Source organism: Anas platyrhynchos, chromosome 11 (genome assembly GCF_047663525.1).
Source record: "Anas platyrhynchos isolate ZD024472 breed Pekin duck chromosome 11, IASCAAS_PekinDuck_T2T, whole genome shotgun sequence".
NCBI classification, from domain to species: Eukaryota; Metazoa; Chordata; class Aves; order Anseriformes; family Anatidae; genus Anas; species Anas platyrhynchos.
The window spans coordinates 16285207-16300174 of NC_092597.1; the positions used below are offsets into that span (position 1 = coordinate 16285207).

At 41.9% G+C, this 14968-nt stretch overlaps 1 protein-coding gene across 1 annotated transcript; it reads left to right on the forward strand.

Annotated features, from left to right (window-relative positions):
- Nucleotides 1-1239: 1239 nt before the first annotated feature.
- MESD (mesoderm development LRP chaperone) lies at nucleotides 1240-9651 on the forward strand. The gene is made up of 3 exons (XM_005027167.6): nucleotides 1240-1465; nucleotides 5932-6164; nucleotides 6906-9651. Exons 1-3 carry the CDS (start codon nucleotides 1301-1303, stop codon nucleotides 7168-7170), a joined length of 663 nt encoding a protein of 220 aa, XP_005027224.2. The 5' UTR covers nucleotides 1240-1300; the 3' UTR covers nucleotides 7171-9651.
- Nucleotides 9652-14968: the final 5317 nt, after the last annotated feature.

A 14968-nucleotide genomic window follows, 5' to 3' on the forward strand; every position in this document is an offset into this window, starting at 1 on the left:
GCAAATGTGCTCATTAGTGACTTACTGGACAGCTTTGTGAGAGGTACTTGACTAAAACCCTGCTCCAGTTACTGTACATTTAACAAGCTCCATGAATAGCTACAGTCTAACAGCTTCCTGTTTCTCAGGCACACTCGGTAGTATTTCTGAAATTTTATAAAACAATAACCCTCAGGATGGAGGTTGCAGACCAGGCTGGTTGCTTATCAGGGCACTGCAATCCTGGATCCCACATCCTCTGCTGCCTGCTAAGTCCTGGAGACTCCAGTTTCTCATACTGCGTGTGTGCTTGGCAAGCTGCTGCTGCTTCGTGTGGCACGCCTGCCAGAAGTTCACAAGCTACATGTCCCATCAGGATTTTTATCAGGTCAGGAGTTAGACCTGGATTCAGAAAGCCTCCTGAACCCATGCCCCAGATGCCTACTGACTGCTTCTGTTCTGCGTGCTGTGCCCATTAGCACAACGGGCTCCTGTTTGTTGCAGGACTATGTGCAGTGACAGAATTAGGGCTGGGGTGTTCGCTCCGAACTGGTACCATTGCCCTGGGTGCCTGTGTGCGGATGGAAGAGCATCCTGTTAGCTAATCGGCCCGGCCCAAATATCACCAGTAACAGCTGCTCTGATGTTTCCTCATATTCCCAAGTTTAAACTTACTGGAGTCCACATAAAATAAATAATTAAATAGAAGATAGTGCTGTTTATAATTAAAATCACCTGTATGAGGAAAAAATAAAGACCGAAGAGTTAAGTATGCCTATACAGACATTCATTTGTATAATTCATTTTGTTTTGGATAATGGAAAAGTAGAGTTACAAAGAAAAAGCCTACCACTCTCTTTTTGGTGGTGGTCCGATGCTGTGGGATATTATTTTAGTAACAAAGCAGCTTTATTTTTAGACGTCTATTAGAGAAAAAACTGATATCGCTGTGATACTAAATCACTAGTTTAGAGACTCAGTGCAGTGGGTCCGGTTCCTATCCCACAGACCAGCAGACACGGATCCTCCTCGCCCTGCTTTAAAGGATGAAGCGGGAGGACCCCGGGCGCTGCCCAGCCCTACGTTTGTAAAACCACGGCCGAGCTTCCACTTGCAGGTCCGTGTCCCCTGGGGCTGTATCCCGGCTGCCGACATGTCGCGGCGGGGCTGCCTCTCGCCCTTCAGCCCACCCCCGGTGTCCCCCGGTGCCTCTCGCTGCCGGCTCCCGTTCCAGCTCCTCCTTCTCCTCCTTCCCCTCCCCGGCCCCCGCCCCTGCCAGCAGCCGGGGCCGCCCTCCCGCGGCTGCGAGCTCCGGCACAAGATGGCGGCGGCCGCTCGCTGGGCCCTGCTGGGCCTGGCGCTGTGGCTCTGCGCGGCCGCCCGGGCGGGCGAGCCGGAGGGGAAGCGTCGGGCCGGGCCGGCTAAGAAGAAGGACATTCGGGATTACAATGATGCGGATATGGCCCGGCTGCTGGAGCAGTGGGAGGTGCGGCGAGGGGTTGGGCGCCCGGAGCGTGCGGGAGGAAGGGAGAAGGGAGGGATGGATGCTCGGTGGCTTTCGGGCGGCTGGGGTTGGTTTGTGTCTCCTGAGGGGGCACCGCCGGGCTGAGCGGGTCCCTTGGGTGTTGCCCTCAGCCCGGGCACCTCCAGCAGCCCTCTGCACAACGCCACCAGCCCCGACACCCGGCTGGGGAACGACCCCGGCTGCAGAGGCTCGCAGGCGGTGTGATGCCAGCGATTGGCAACGTTGAGCGATAAGGATTTTGTGAGTGAAGGTTGGGTTGCAAGAGGGATGTCCATTCCACCTTTACAGAGTGGTTATATCGTTGGGTTTTGTCTGTTTGTCTTCTGTGGGTTGTGTTTTCCCTTCCCTGCCACCCCTCATTATAATGGTGTTTTCTAATTCCATCTCTCTGCCCTCCATCCCCATCAGCCCGCCGCCTGAACTTTCTTTGACAGGTCACTTTGGACAGTTCTTCACCACTCATTTCTCCATGTGGTTGTCATGCTACTGCTCGCTTCTCTGTTTGTGTTCTGTCATCTTCTGATAAATACCAGAGTGCTCGTGCCTTGTTTTTACTCGTGAGGCTGTTCTCCAGAACATTCTGCACAAAAACTGGAGGAGAGCTTCTGTCTCATGCAATGCCAGTAACGGCTGCCAGTCAAAATGAAGAAGTAGGGTTTGTATTTGTAATCCGGATGCAGTTACTTCTCTGAGAAGTAGGGGTGCCTGCCTTGGAACCGCTTGGCTGGCTGGGGACTCCTTGTTCCCATGAAATGTTACTGTGTCTCTCCGCCTTCAGAAAGGCATTTTCTTAGAAAATTGAGTTAAAATTTAAATTAAATGACGTAAAAAGCCCAAAGTTCACCTTCTGTTAGTGTTATCAGCCAAGGACCAGATAGTCCCAGGTGCTAAAATATCATCTTAAATGATATTAGTGGGCAAATTCAAGCAAGTTTGGCATAGTAGGAAAAACTGTAAACGATAAGCATGGCTGAATTTGTGAATTCGTAGTTTGGTGAAAGGGAGACGCAAGTTACTGCCTTTGGGACTCTTTGGCTTTGTGTTCTGTTCCAGCTGTGTGGTAAGCAGGGTCAGGAAGCTGTTCTGGTTTTATCTCTTTTGCTAGAGCAGGACTCGGATCCAGTTCGCCATGTGCTGCACGAATGCTTGCAGCCATGCTGCATGCAGATGTGGCTGAGCAGCTGGAGAGTTTGCAGCTCAGGTTGGTGTTGCCGCTGAGGAGATGCATGTACAGCCAGAGCCATAGAAGAAAAAGATCTTACTGAAGCAGAGGCTCAACAATTACTGATTATGTGGTCTGCTGGATGGTCAGCTGTATGGCATTTCCCCCGAGAGAAGTTAGGGCAGATGTGGGGAATATGAAAGACTTGAGGGTGGGGTGGCGGATAAAGAAGAAAGGCCCAGAATGGGCTTGGTGGGGTGGGGATGAGAGAAACAAAGAAGCCATTATGAATCTGGATAAGAGCAAGAATTATGCTCGGGAGTGAGGGGGCACAGGGCGCAGAGCTGTACAGAATCAAGTTTCCTTAGTTTCAGCCGAGTGCGATGATTCTTAATATTCTATATTCCCATGGCAATCAGCACAGAATCACTGGAGGGTGGTGGTCTCAGCATCCCTGGGGTCAGCCACAAGCCTGGCAAGGTACTGGCACAATGTGTGTGGCTGCCTAGTGAACATAGCATGATCTGGTGGGGAATGAACATGGGGAGAGAAGAAAAGAAGGATTTTGCTTCAGCAGCTCAGCTGCAGAATGTCAACTAGAGCTTAAAAGTATGAGCTCTGAGCTCTGTCTTCTTGCATCCTGCTTTCTTACTTGTGAGACTGTTTTAAAAATTTCTCCTTATATTAACTGCAGATAGATAAGTAATATTTCCTTATGAACGTGGAAGCTTGTTTTGATACCACTAAGGCCTGAAGGGACAAAGTTACTACTAAGATCTTTTCAAACTTTTAAGGTCAATGGGCTGGAATAAAGCAGGCTTGCCAAAGTTTGAGAAGTTAAAGGGTTTTAATTTTGACAGCTTGCAGGTTTTAATTTTGGTGCCTTTCTACCCCCACAGGGATCAGTGAATGAACTAAGATTCGTCAGCATTTGGTGTACTTAGTCATTGCTTTTGGTAGAGAAGAAATAGGGTAGGAAAAATGGGCTTGGTGTGTGCCACCCAGGGATTTCCCGTGTGGTAAGGGACTCTCCCGCAGCCTTGAGTCCAGAGGAGCTGGAAACAGAACTGAGAAATCTCGTCTGGAGGTTCTTCTGTTGCTAAAAGGTCATTCTTCCCAACAGTCCGCTGTTGCTATAAGCTTCAGGGTTTCTAAGGTTTGACTCTGAGCTATGAGTATTTAATAGGCTATGGAATTAGGTGGCATTTATTGCTGATATTTTTAAAAATAAAGATACAGGAAGTTGATGAGAAAGGTACAAGAATATGAACTGAAGGGAGGACAAAGAAAGAAGGACTATATAGTTGTGACTGTATCTATGCAAAGCTTTCCGTCTGACACCTCATGTTAGAGTATACATTAATAAATCTGTTGGACATTTCAAATCAAAAGCTTACACTTTTCTGTCTTTACTTTGTAGATAGCTTTATAAATACAAAATTGTGTGATGTTCTGTACAAGATCACCAAGAAAAGAAGTAGCATGTAGGGGAACTTTTGACTGCTTCTTAAAATGTTTCTACTGAAACTGCAGTAATAGTGTTTTATGAACATTCAGTTGAATTGTTAAGGGAAAAAACAGGTAATATATATTCCTAGGTTGGGCTGTCACTAAAGCTGAAGTCAATTTCTGTATTGTATAAGGAGTATTTGCAAACACTTGTTTCTACCTTTCCCTTTCAAAACTATGAAATAAGTTGGTTTTGCATTAGCCAAACTGGTATGAAGTAAGGTTTAATTTGCTCTTACTTGTGAAGAACATTTTTCATTCAATCATGTAAGATCTTGTACTTCAAAAATACTTTACAAATACAAGTGTTTTCTGGCTTCCTCTACAATAAGCCTTGTCCCGCTTAGTGACAGCAGCGGGACTTTCCTAGGCCTCTCCTTTGCTCCCAGTTCACTTAATGTGGAAATGTCAAAGGCATGCGAACTACTTAAATGCGTGCTTCAGACTTGAAAAATTGAAACAGATATGTAATTAGTAAGGAAGGGAGGGATGAAATGTAAGTAATTTACAAATCTCCTTCTATAGTAATTAAATTTTGAAGTCCCCTGCCAGAAAGACAGCACATTGTATGTAATGGAGATGGGAAAAGAGTGTAGGTCGCTTATATGAAACCTTAACCTTTAAAGGGTAGGGGACACTCCCTGTAGTGTGAGGGTGTTGTGGGAGTTTATACACACAGACAGAAATGAGAGAGTAATGCATATGGAGCTATAAAAATTAAGCTGGGCTCCTGACCTCAGAGGCTTCTGAAGAGGGAATATCTCTCGATACTTCTACAGTTCACATGCCTAATGGAGCAATGGATATTTTTGCTAAATGTTTGAAGTCAAAACAACACCTAAAATATCTACCTTAATTCCCACAGATTTACTAGTGCTTGGGTGAATGCCAGTATAAGATTTCTGATTTATTTTTTTTCCTTTTCTTTTTTTTTTTTTATTTCTGTAATATAAATACTGTTAAGAATCAAATAGTGGCTTAATGTAAGTTGTCATTGTACTCACTCATCTCTGTTGGGAGCTTTTTCAAGGGGCAGTAGTTTGAATTCTGCCTTTCCAAATATTTAAATGCCTGTCAACGTCAGCGGAAGCATTAATAATTTCTTTTTTCTTTTATCTAACAATGTCTTGGTGATTATGTTGTCAGAAAGTGAAATTCTCTTCATCTGTGCGTTAGAAAAAAACATGAAACCTTTAATAAGAATTTTCTTGTGACTTGAGCATTGAAATTCTGAATTCTTTTATTTGTTTAAAGACTATAGTGAGGAAAATGAAATTCTCATTAATGGCAAAGTTCCCAGAACTGAGCTTTGACCTTGGTTGTACATTGCTTTTATTATTATTTATATGTCTGTGAGGCTCTTCAGTGCAGCTTTTTCTCAGATCATCTTGTTTGCTTAGCAAACCCCTATGAAACTCCGAAGAAGAAAAAAAGAGGTTATTTTTGAAGTACCAAGGTGGAGTTGCGTTGAATTGGCCATCAGGCTGAAATATTTCTCAGTACATGGTAAAATAAGATTCTGCCTGTTGGTATGAAAATGTGCATCATTGCAAGGGGAGGCTTACAAATGGGAAGAGCACTCTTAGTGACATACCCTGAGATAAAATTCGATGTTTCTTTTTATTCAAGAGTCTCCGTTTTCTTAAACTACTGTCTCTATCAAAGCAGAGTTACTTTGTAAGCAATGGAGAGCTTTAAAAAAGTACAGTTCTGTGGAACAGGTAATTTTAAATTATCCTTTTCCTTTTCAAAACAGAAGGATGATGACATTGAAGAGGGGGATCTTCCTGAACACAAGAGGCCTCCAGCACCAATAGATTTCTCAAAAATTGATCCAGGCAAGCCTGAAAGTATCCTGAAACTGACGAAAAAGGGGAAGACTCTGATGATGTTTGTCACTGTGTCAGGAAATCCCACAGAAAAGGAGACAGAAGAAATTACCAGCTTGTGGCAGGGCAGTCTCTTCAATGCAAACTATGATGTACAAAGGTAAGCTGTTGTACACAAGGATGAGGTTTTTGGTTTTACAGAGCTCTTATTTCTTTATTCCTGAAAATATTTTTGGTTGTTCATCCTGTGCTCTTTGCTAGCTCCATCGATCCTCACTCTTGCTTTGTTTCTGCATCAGTTTACATACAATTTTGTTTTTCTTCTAAGTCACTCTGGAAAAATTCTAGTGTGGCGCACAGATCTTTTTAACACTTACTCACAATGTATATAAAGCCTAGCTTCTTTTTATCTCATTATGGTTCAGCTATTTATCAGTTTTAGCTGCAATAGTTTGCCTTTATGTGTTGATGGAAAACATCACACTTGGAAAACTTGTAACCACAAAAGGCTTTTTGTTGCCCTGGCTAAAAATGAGATTTTTATCTGAGAAAGAGGATGGTTTTGAAGCAGAGGAATGTTGCACTCTTGAATTGAGACTGAGAAGGGTTGCAGTAAGACCATGAAACAGATCTAATGTCCATTAGTAGACTCTATATAGTGTCAAATTAGTTCTAGAGTTTTCTATGTAGTCTCCTACTTAGTTGTTTGTAAGCTTAATACTTTTTATTCATATGTGTGCTAGTAAAATGTTCTCATCCTCATACCCAAGCAACAACAAAAACAAGACCAATTTCTTGCTTTTAAATGGATGTCTATCTTGGAATGCTCTGAATTAAGCAAAATATTTTAGCACTGGAAAGGCACAGAGCTAACTGGAAAAAATATGTATCTTTCCTCTAGGTTCATTGTTGGCTCAAATCGTGCAATCTTTATGCTGCGTGATGGCGGTTATGCCTGGGAGATCAAAGACTTTCTGATAAGTCAAGAAAGGTGTGCGGATGTTACTCTGGAAGGCCAGGTTTATCCTGGCAAAGGAGCAGATGAAAGTGAGAAAGGAAAAAACAAAACAAAACCTGAAAAAGCAAAGAAGAAAAAAGATGCAGACAAGAAATCTAAAAGCAGCAAAGAGGACAACCGAGCAACCAAGCAGAGAGATGATCTATGACAGTCGCATTAACCAGACTGAATACTGCTCTGCTGTTCCTTGAAGGGAAACTGGAGTTTCTGTACAATTTCTGGCTTTACTGGGGGGAAGGAAGGAAGCAGACATTACTGAGGTTAAAAGACTTCTATGTTGAAATACAACGGTTTACTTATTAATGTTGGCCATTTGTTTAGTTACGGGAAAGGTAATGTTTAATACTGGCGACTGACTGGTTTGTAATTCTTCATGCTTTTGTTGTTGTTCAAAGTTAACATGAAAATGTGTATCTAACATTACAAACTTAAGTGGAAGGGAAGAAGTACTGTCTCGGAATACACCCATGTTTACCTGTAGTAGCTGCTGTCTGTCATGGGTATGCAAGTTGGTCATTCATTCATCGTTGCTCTTAGGTAGCAGAGTTCATTTCTAAAAGATACTTTGGGAAGCCAGTTTGCCAGGCTTAGTTTGCAAAACTGGCTGAAATTGCAGAGAACAGTGTTACAGTGGCCAAAGGTGCCTGAAATTACAGGGTTTAGGACATGTCTGAGTGGACTGCCTTTCTTTAAAATAAACAAAAACTCTTCTGTCCATTACCAAAAATGCACAGGAGCCCTTAGAAGTACTAGAAGCTAGGTACATCCTCAACTAATGCACTCCAGATCAGTACAAAAGAGATTCCGTACCCATCAGAATTGATGCTGTTGAGGTTAATGGAATTACAACACCAACAACAGGAACGGTGTCAGGGTGAAAGGAAAAGTCAGATTCATGGCATTCACGTTGCTACTGCTGCCAAAGAACTGTGCCCACCAATGCAAATGCTACGTATGCCCCGTTATCTTGACAGTGAGTGAGCAGATACAACCTTAACTCAAATTAATTTGTTTTGCTAAGGGTTTGCTTAAATCTTTGAAAAAACACTAGTTTCAATAGAGAGGTACACATGAAGTAGACGTACCAATTAATGATGTCTAATAACCAGATCATGGTGATTTTTTTTTAATTATTTTTTGGTAGATTCCTGAGTGACATGGTTGACTGTAAATGAACATTGATTTAAATGCTATGAATATTGATATTTGGGAGCAAGTCTGATTTCTTCTTGAAAGACTTTATGTAATTAGAAAGGTTGAATGATAATGCAATCTGTATTCCGTTAAATGCATGGCTTAGAGTTGCATTTCCTTTATCCCTTACTATGTGTTAAGGACTAAACGCACCGAGTTTTTTTTCCACATTGTTCATTGTTTTCCAGAGTATTAGCACAGTATTAATTGTCTTCATTCAGTAGTACTAAGATAATGTTGCTTTGACCTTTTTTTTAAGGTGCTAATATCCAGGTGTTTTGGATGAAGGGTCCTAATTGAACCATAATGGTTGATTTTGTGGAATACTTCAACATCAAAAGTGCGAAACTGTGACTTACTGAGTACTTGTTCCAAAATAAATTATGTGGCTAAACTTACGGTTTCACTTAGTAGTAAAACCTTTTAAATAACAACACATTTAGATAGATACCTGGGGAGAAACTAACCCATCTTTGGTTTCTGTAGTTACCTGTAAGGACTGAATGATGTCAATGGAAGTTCCAGGTGATCATTTTTATTTACTTTCAGTGGCATTTATGTTGAGTATTAAATAAACCTTTCCTACCACACTTCATTAAAGAATTGTTGGAAAACTGAAAATCATGTATTTCTTCAGGTTTAACTTTTATATACTACTGTTAATCCAAAAACATGGCAGAGTTGAGATAAGTCTCTGTAGATACTTGGATATTGCACTGGGGAGAGATGTGTAATCCGTTTCTTGTTCATAATTAACTGATCATTCTGTATTATTTTTTTTTCTGGTTTTGTACCTCCCTTCTTTTAAAGAATATTGCTTCTCAAAAGATGAACATAATTCAAACGAAACTGTAAATATGACGTTGACCATGTTTTTGTCTTTTTACAACATAAATCTGTAATATAGAGATGACAATTCAGATTACCATCAGAAATGTGTGGAAATGTTCCGTAGTTTTCCTAATGTTACAAAGCATAAGCATATGACTACTTTTTGATCAAACTGTTTTTTTTTTTTTTTCCTGGGCTGAATAATTAAGCGATGCAAAATTATATATGGATAATATAGAATCAAATATGCTAAGGAGAAGGGACAAATACTACCCTACAACTCTAGCTCAACTTCTGAGAATAGACACTTGTTTTAATCATTCATGAATCAGTGTTTACAGTAGGCTCTTCCCCTTCAAGTTAAAAGAACTGGGAGAGACCAGCTTTGAAATTCAACCAGCCAGTTGGCCAATCGTTTGTTTTTGAGTGATTAATTTGAATTTGCCAAATGTAGGCATGTTTTGTACCACATAGCTCACTTCAATTTTTTTGTTTGTTTGTTTCTCTTTGTTTTTTAAAGATTTTGCTAGGTATTCTGGTGTTTGACTCGGTGTTTTTTTTTTTTTTTTTCTCATATAAAATACAAAAAAAATGCCTTCAAGTAGACTTTGTCTTGTGTTTTCCTTCTTTCTTCTCCCCCCGCCCTCTGCCACCCATGCTTTATAGCCAACAAATGAATAAATATGCTATTAAGTGTAATGTGGTCATCTGGAAGTAACTTAATCACCACGCAGTCTTTCTCCAATATCGCAGTTCATAATTCTACTCCAAAACATTTAATGTTCCCTTTCAAAACTCTTTGGGATCCTAGCAGTTGTACTGGTACAGTGCTACATAATCAATGTTATTTTCTATTCATTTAAGAGACCCAAAGACAATATTATAGATAAGTATAAAAATATCTTCAAAAAGTTATTTGAGGTTGTTAATATCATAGAAGTAACCGAGCAAATGCTGGTTTTCACTGTACAATGTTGTGCATTCAAGTCTCACCAGCCTTCCAACAGCTTTTTGTGGCTCTATATGCAGGCAAAAGATACAGCCTTTACAACGAAGTTCAACAAGTAGGTTGGTGATTACAGATCTTCTTGTACTTGCTTTCTTATTAAGTTCTACACAGAGGTACGTGGAAAAACATCTACTGTCCTGACAGCTAAACTTTTGCTGTTTTTCTCTACACCATTTAGTTATTTCTCTGTTCTAGTGTTGTTATGTTTTCAAGGTTATTGTTATATTTTAATAACGATGTGCAATGTGCATTTTGTAAAACATTTCCAGTTGACAATATTTTGTCTGATAAAATATTGGAATGAATATTTGTTTTCTTTTTCAAGATAATCCTAATGTATACTGTTTGCCCTGTGTGTTCCACTTTGTGTTTTGTTTTGTTTTTCTTTTTTTTTTTTCCAATTAAAATTCCTACCTAGAAGAGAACAAGGGCATTTTCTAATCTTGGGGGCTTAACATCATCAAGCAAAGTAAGGAAGGAAGCTGACTTTTAAATTACCAGGACAAGGACCTGGAAGACCTGAGAGAAGAAGCATATGCAACAGTTGAATCCTGATGGTTGAATTTAGTACAGAACACCAAAGACTACATCGTATTATTTAGGAGACGCAAGCAGTGTAAACATTGATTTTAAAGAGAGGAGAATTCCAGGTGTAGACCTGATTACATTGCTAAGGTTTACACAAAACAATGTAATAAAGTTCAGTGCCATCAGTTTAATATAAAAGCGTGCCTATTACCAGTCTTTTATCTCTATCTGCTGCAGTTTTTTTCCTGCTAGCAAAAGATGCGTAGGATTTGTAGTTCACATTCCTTTTGCAGCTTTCAGTTTGTCTCTTAACACCATTCTTGCACTTGATTGTAGGTGAAGGACACATTTTTAAAATTCCATCTCCAAGTCCGTTATGACACGCTTAGAAGTTTCCCAGCCAACAAGACTTCTGATACTCACTTCTCAAAGCATTTCTCTTCTCTGAAAAGTCAGGTCAGCTTTGGCTTCAAAAAGACCCCCACATTCCTGTGACTGTTTTTAAACTCTTTCAATTTTCTTTCACAAAGGAAATCATAAATTAAAATATCATTCCATTAAGATATGGAACAGCCCATTTTTTGTTTGATATTTGGCCATTGTTCTCTTGGGCTTTATGGTAAGGCTTGGGAATTACATGTATTTCCAGTTTTTCTGTGGCTCATTTCCTTTTCTATTTAAGGAGCAACAGTGCTTGCCTTCTTCAGAGTTTTCTTTGATTGTGTTGCATGTTTACAGCAATGCAAAGAGCTCATGCCTGGATAAGAGGCATGGAGATGCCTCTTTTTGCAAATACCTGTTCCATTAGTACTGTGATGTTTCTGATTCTTAAGATTTCCATCCTACTATGTGTATTGCTATAGTTTCATTTGATAATTTTTACTCCATCTGCATATCACTGTTTTCAGTCTTTCGCACTGTCACTTTAACAGGGGCAAGACTCTGGATTCAGTTTATATTAAATTGCCAGGAGGTTAAAGCTGCTTGGATTCATGAGGGGAAAACACTCTACTGTTTAATTTCCAATAAAAAAAAAAAAAAAAAAAAAAAAGTCTGGCAATGCAATTTGCTTGGACACACAGTGCATCTCAAGCAGAAGAGGTTTGTGCACTGTGGATTCTGATTATTATTTAAAAGGCTGATATAACACATTACAATCAAACATTACACAGTGTACCAGATTTTATCCAAAGACAACTGGTTAATGCTTTGTTTCTTTCCAGTGTGATGCTACTTAATAGGCTGGTGGTTTCACTATTGGTACTGCTCTTACTTGGGAATAAGTTATCGGTGGCATTGTAACGATGGAGTTTTCTAATATGAAAAGTAGGTCTGTTAATCACTTAAACTGACAATAAAAAATTCTAATAAAAGATAATTAAAAAAAAAAAAGTTTTTTTGAAATGTTGGATGCTATTGTGGGAGGGAGAAACGGGATAGTTAAAGGAGCTGCAGCCTCCTTCCAGTTTTACTGGCAAAGGCCAGCAAATACATATTGGCAGAGCACATGAACTTGCTGTTAAGATAAGGATGGTCTTGGGTCAGGCACTGCTCCTTGCCTGCTGATCCCACACAGCTCTGCACTGTGTGATAACGACAGAGTCTTCCTGTCTTGTGAAGTACTGTAATTGATGCCATTTAGGGTGCCTTCAGATATTTCAGCTCTTAAACAGCAGCACTGGGGTGAGTGCATCAAAATAGAGTCTTTCATCCTGTCATCTGAAATGAAATCTCACAAGTATCCAAAACAGTACATACTTCAAATTGCAGAATTCCTTTGTATGAACATTGTATTATTTATCCTGCCTGTCATAGCACAGTGCAACCCGCCCAGCTTGCCATCCTTGATAGTCAGCTGTTGTCTTTCTGCTTCTGTAAAACACATTAATAGCCATGTGAACTTTAGATAATTGCAGTTATAATAGGATGCAGTTGCCAGGGAACTTAGTGGAAGCGTAGATATGGAGGTGTTTTAGCACTTAATACAGCAGGTGAGTAGAGGATTTTGAAAACTGTAAGTGTTTAATGTGGGAGGCAGGTATTTTGTTGTGATCTAATGAGCTGCGTAACCCAACCCAAAGGCCACATTCCCTCCACCTTCCATCCTGTCTCTGTTCCTTCCCACCCTATTCCCTCATCGCATCACCATATAAGCCATATTGCTGGGTCTCAGATAACCCTAGTGGTGCAGAGCCTGAAATATATTTCAGTCACCTTAGTATTTGTGGCAGTAGCGATAGGCCAGGACAGTCTTACTTCCTGGGATAGGAAATCAACCTCAGGTTCATGACAGCAAAAATGACACTCAAGAAGTACCCAAATACTTAGTAGCAGCAGTCAAATATTGGAGATGTAGTGCAGCAGAAATAAAAGCCAGATCAGCTGTACCAGTTCTCTAAGGTGCTGCTACCAACACACAGACCCTTGTTCCTTCGGTGAGAGACTGGCACTTCAGGAAAACATCTCCGAGCTGTACTGGTCATTGCACACTTACACAAAAGAAGACAAGGCTGTGACTGTACTGGGGATGATCTCTCCCTAACCTCACTTTGCCAAGGGAGGAAACGTTTATTTCTAAAGGGCTTTCTCCAGACCAAATCCCCCTGTGAGTCCTCTCAGTTTCCTCATAGCAGGCCACTGCCTGTGTCCCACAATAGCTGCTGGCTGCTGCAATACGCCAGCTCAGCAATCTCCACGTATTTGTGAAGTGATGGAGCTCCCCTGGGCTTTTGTTTCAAAGGGGACACGCTGCCTGGACTCAGCTCTGAGGTGAAGAGATGGCTGCAGGGAGGGGCTTCTGAAGGTGCCGTTCGTGAGGAAGGACTGCAAGAGGAAGGAAGGGTGTAGTTGCTGTGGTGGTTTTCCCCACAGCCCTCCCCAACCTTTGGTCAGAAGGAAGGTAGTGTGACAGAACAGAACAGTCTCTGAGTCAGCAGACAGGATCATGGCCCGTTGGTGATGCCAGGACTCATCAGGACCCATGCACTGGCCTTGTGTGCTGGTGGGAGGTGGGGGCAGGCTGGGCTGCACAAAAAGCGTGGTGTAAAGGAGCTGGTTCTTGCTGTCCGTGTGTGGGAGCAGCAAGGCTTTGGCTCTCTGTTGGGCTGTGAAGCTGAGAGGAGACCAGCCCTGCAGCTCCTAGCTGAGAAGAACCGGTAGCAAGCAGCTCTGTTCTTTGCTTGGCACTCAGAAGAGACTAAATATAAGCTTGTGACGCTCTGCTGGGAATATTACTGTCATGCTGGGCTAAGAAAGGGTTTATTTAAGAACCAAAATCTCTTTTTTGTTTTGTTTTCGTTTTGTTTATGATTCAACCCACCCTTTTTGCTAAAATAAAATATTAAACTAAAATAATAAAATGAAATAAACTAAAATAATAAAATAAAATAAAATAAAATAAAATAAAATAAAATAAAATAAAATAATAAAATATTATTAAACACAACAAAAAACCCGCCCCGAAGGCCCTTGCTGCCCTTCCCTCCCCCTGCAGGGCAGGGCTGGGCTGAGCGGGCCCCGGGCACCGCCCCGCGTCCCGCGTCCCGCGCGCGGCCGGCAGGGGGCGGGCGCGGGCAGGCAGCGGGCGGGGCCGCGCGGTGGGGGCGTGAGGCGGGCGCGCAGGCGCCATTGGGGCTCAGCGCCTTGTAACCCCTGGCAACGCGCGGCCTGCGGGCCTGCGGGCGGCGCTGCGCGGCGTGCCCTTCGTGTGTTTGGTGTGACTGGGCTCTGTTTGAATATGTACACCCAGCTGAGACGGTTATTTTAGAGCTGGTGTAAAGAGTTGGATACAGTTGTCTGTATAGTTTGTTGTTAGTTCTCAGGGCTGCATGTATCATAGACATACACAGCCATGAACACTGCCTCGCACACAAATACATGTACATACACCTTACCCAAGTATATGCTTACATGACATACAGGTACATGCACACAGAATCATAGAATCATTAAGGTTGGAAAAAACCTTCAAGATCATCTGGTCCAACCATCATCTACTACCCATGTCACCCACTAAATCATGTCTCTAAGCCCCAGGTCCAACCTTTCCTTGAACACCCCCAGTGACGGTGACTCCACCACTTCCCTGGGCAACCTGTCCCAATGCCTGACTGCTCTTTCTGAGAAGAAATGTCTCAGAATTTCCAACCTAAACCCTAGCACAACTTAACGCCAGCAGAGAGTGTGCCTGTCCGAGCCATGGGCTGCCAGCTTCTCCAGGAGAATGCTGTGGGAGACTGTGTCAAAGGCCTTGCTGAAGTCTAGGTAGACTGCGTCAACAGCCTTTTCCTCATCCATCAGGCAGTCATTTGGTCATAGAAAGAGATGACGTTGGTCAGGCAGGACTTGGCTTTCATGAGCCCATGATGACTGGGCCTGATCCCCC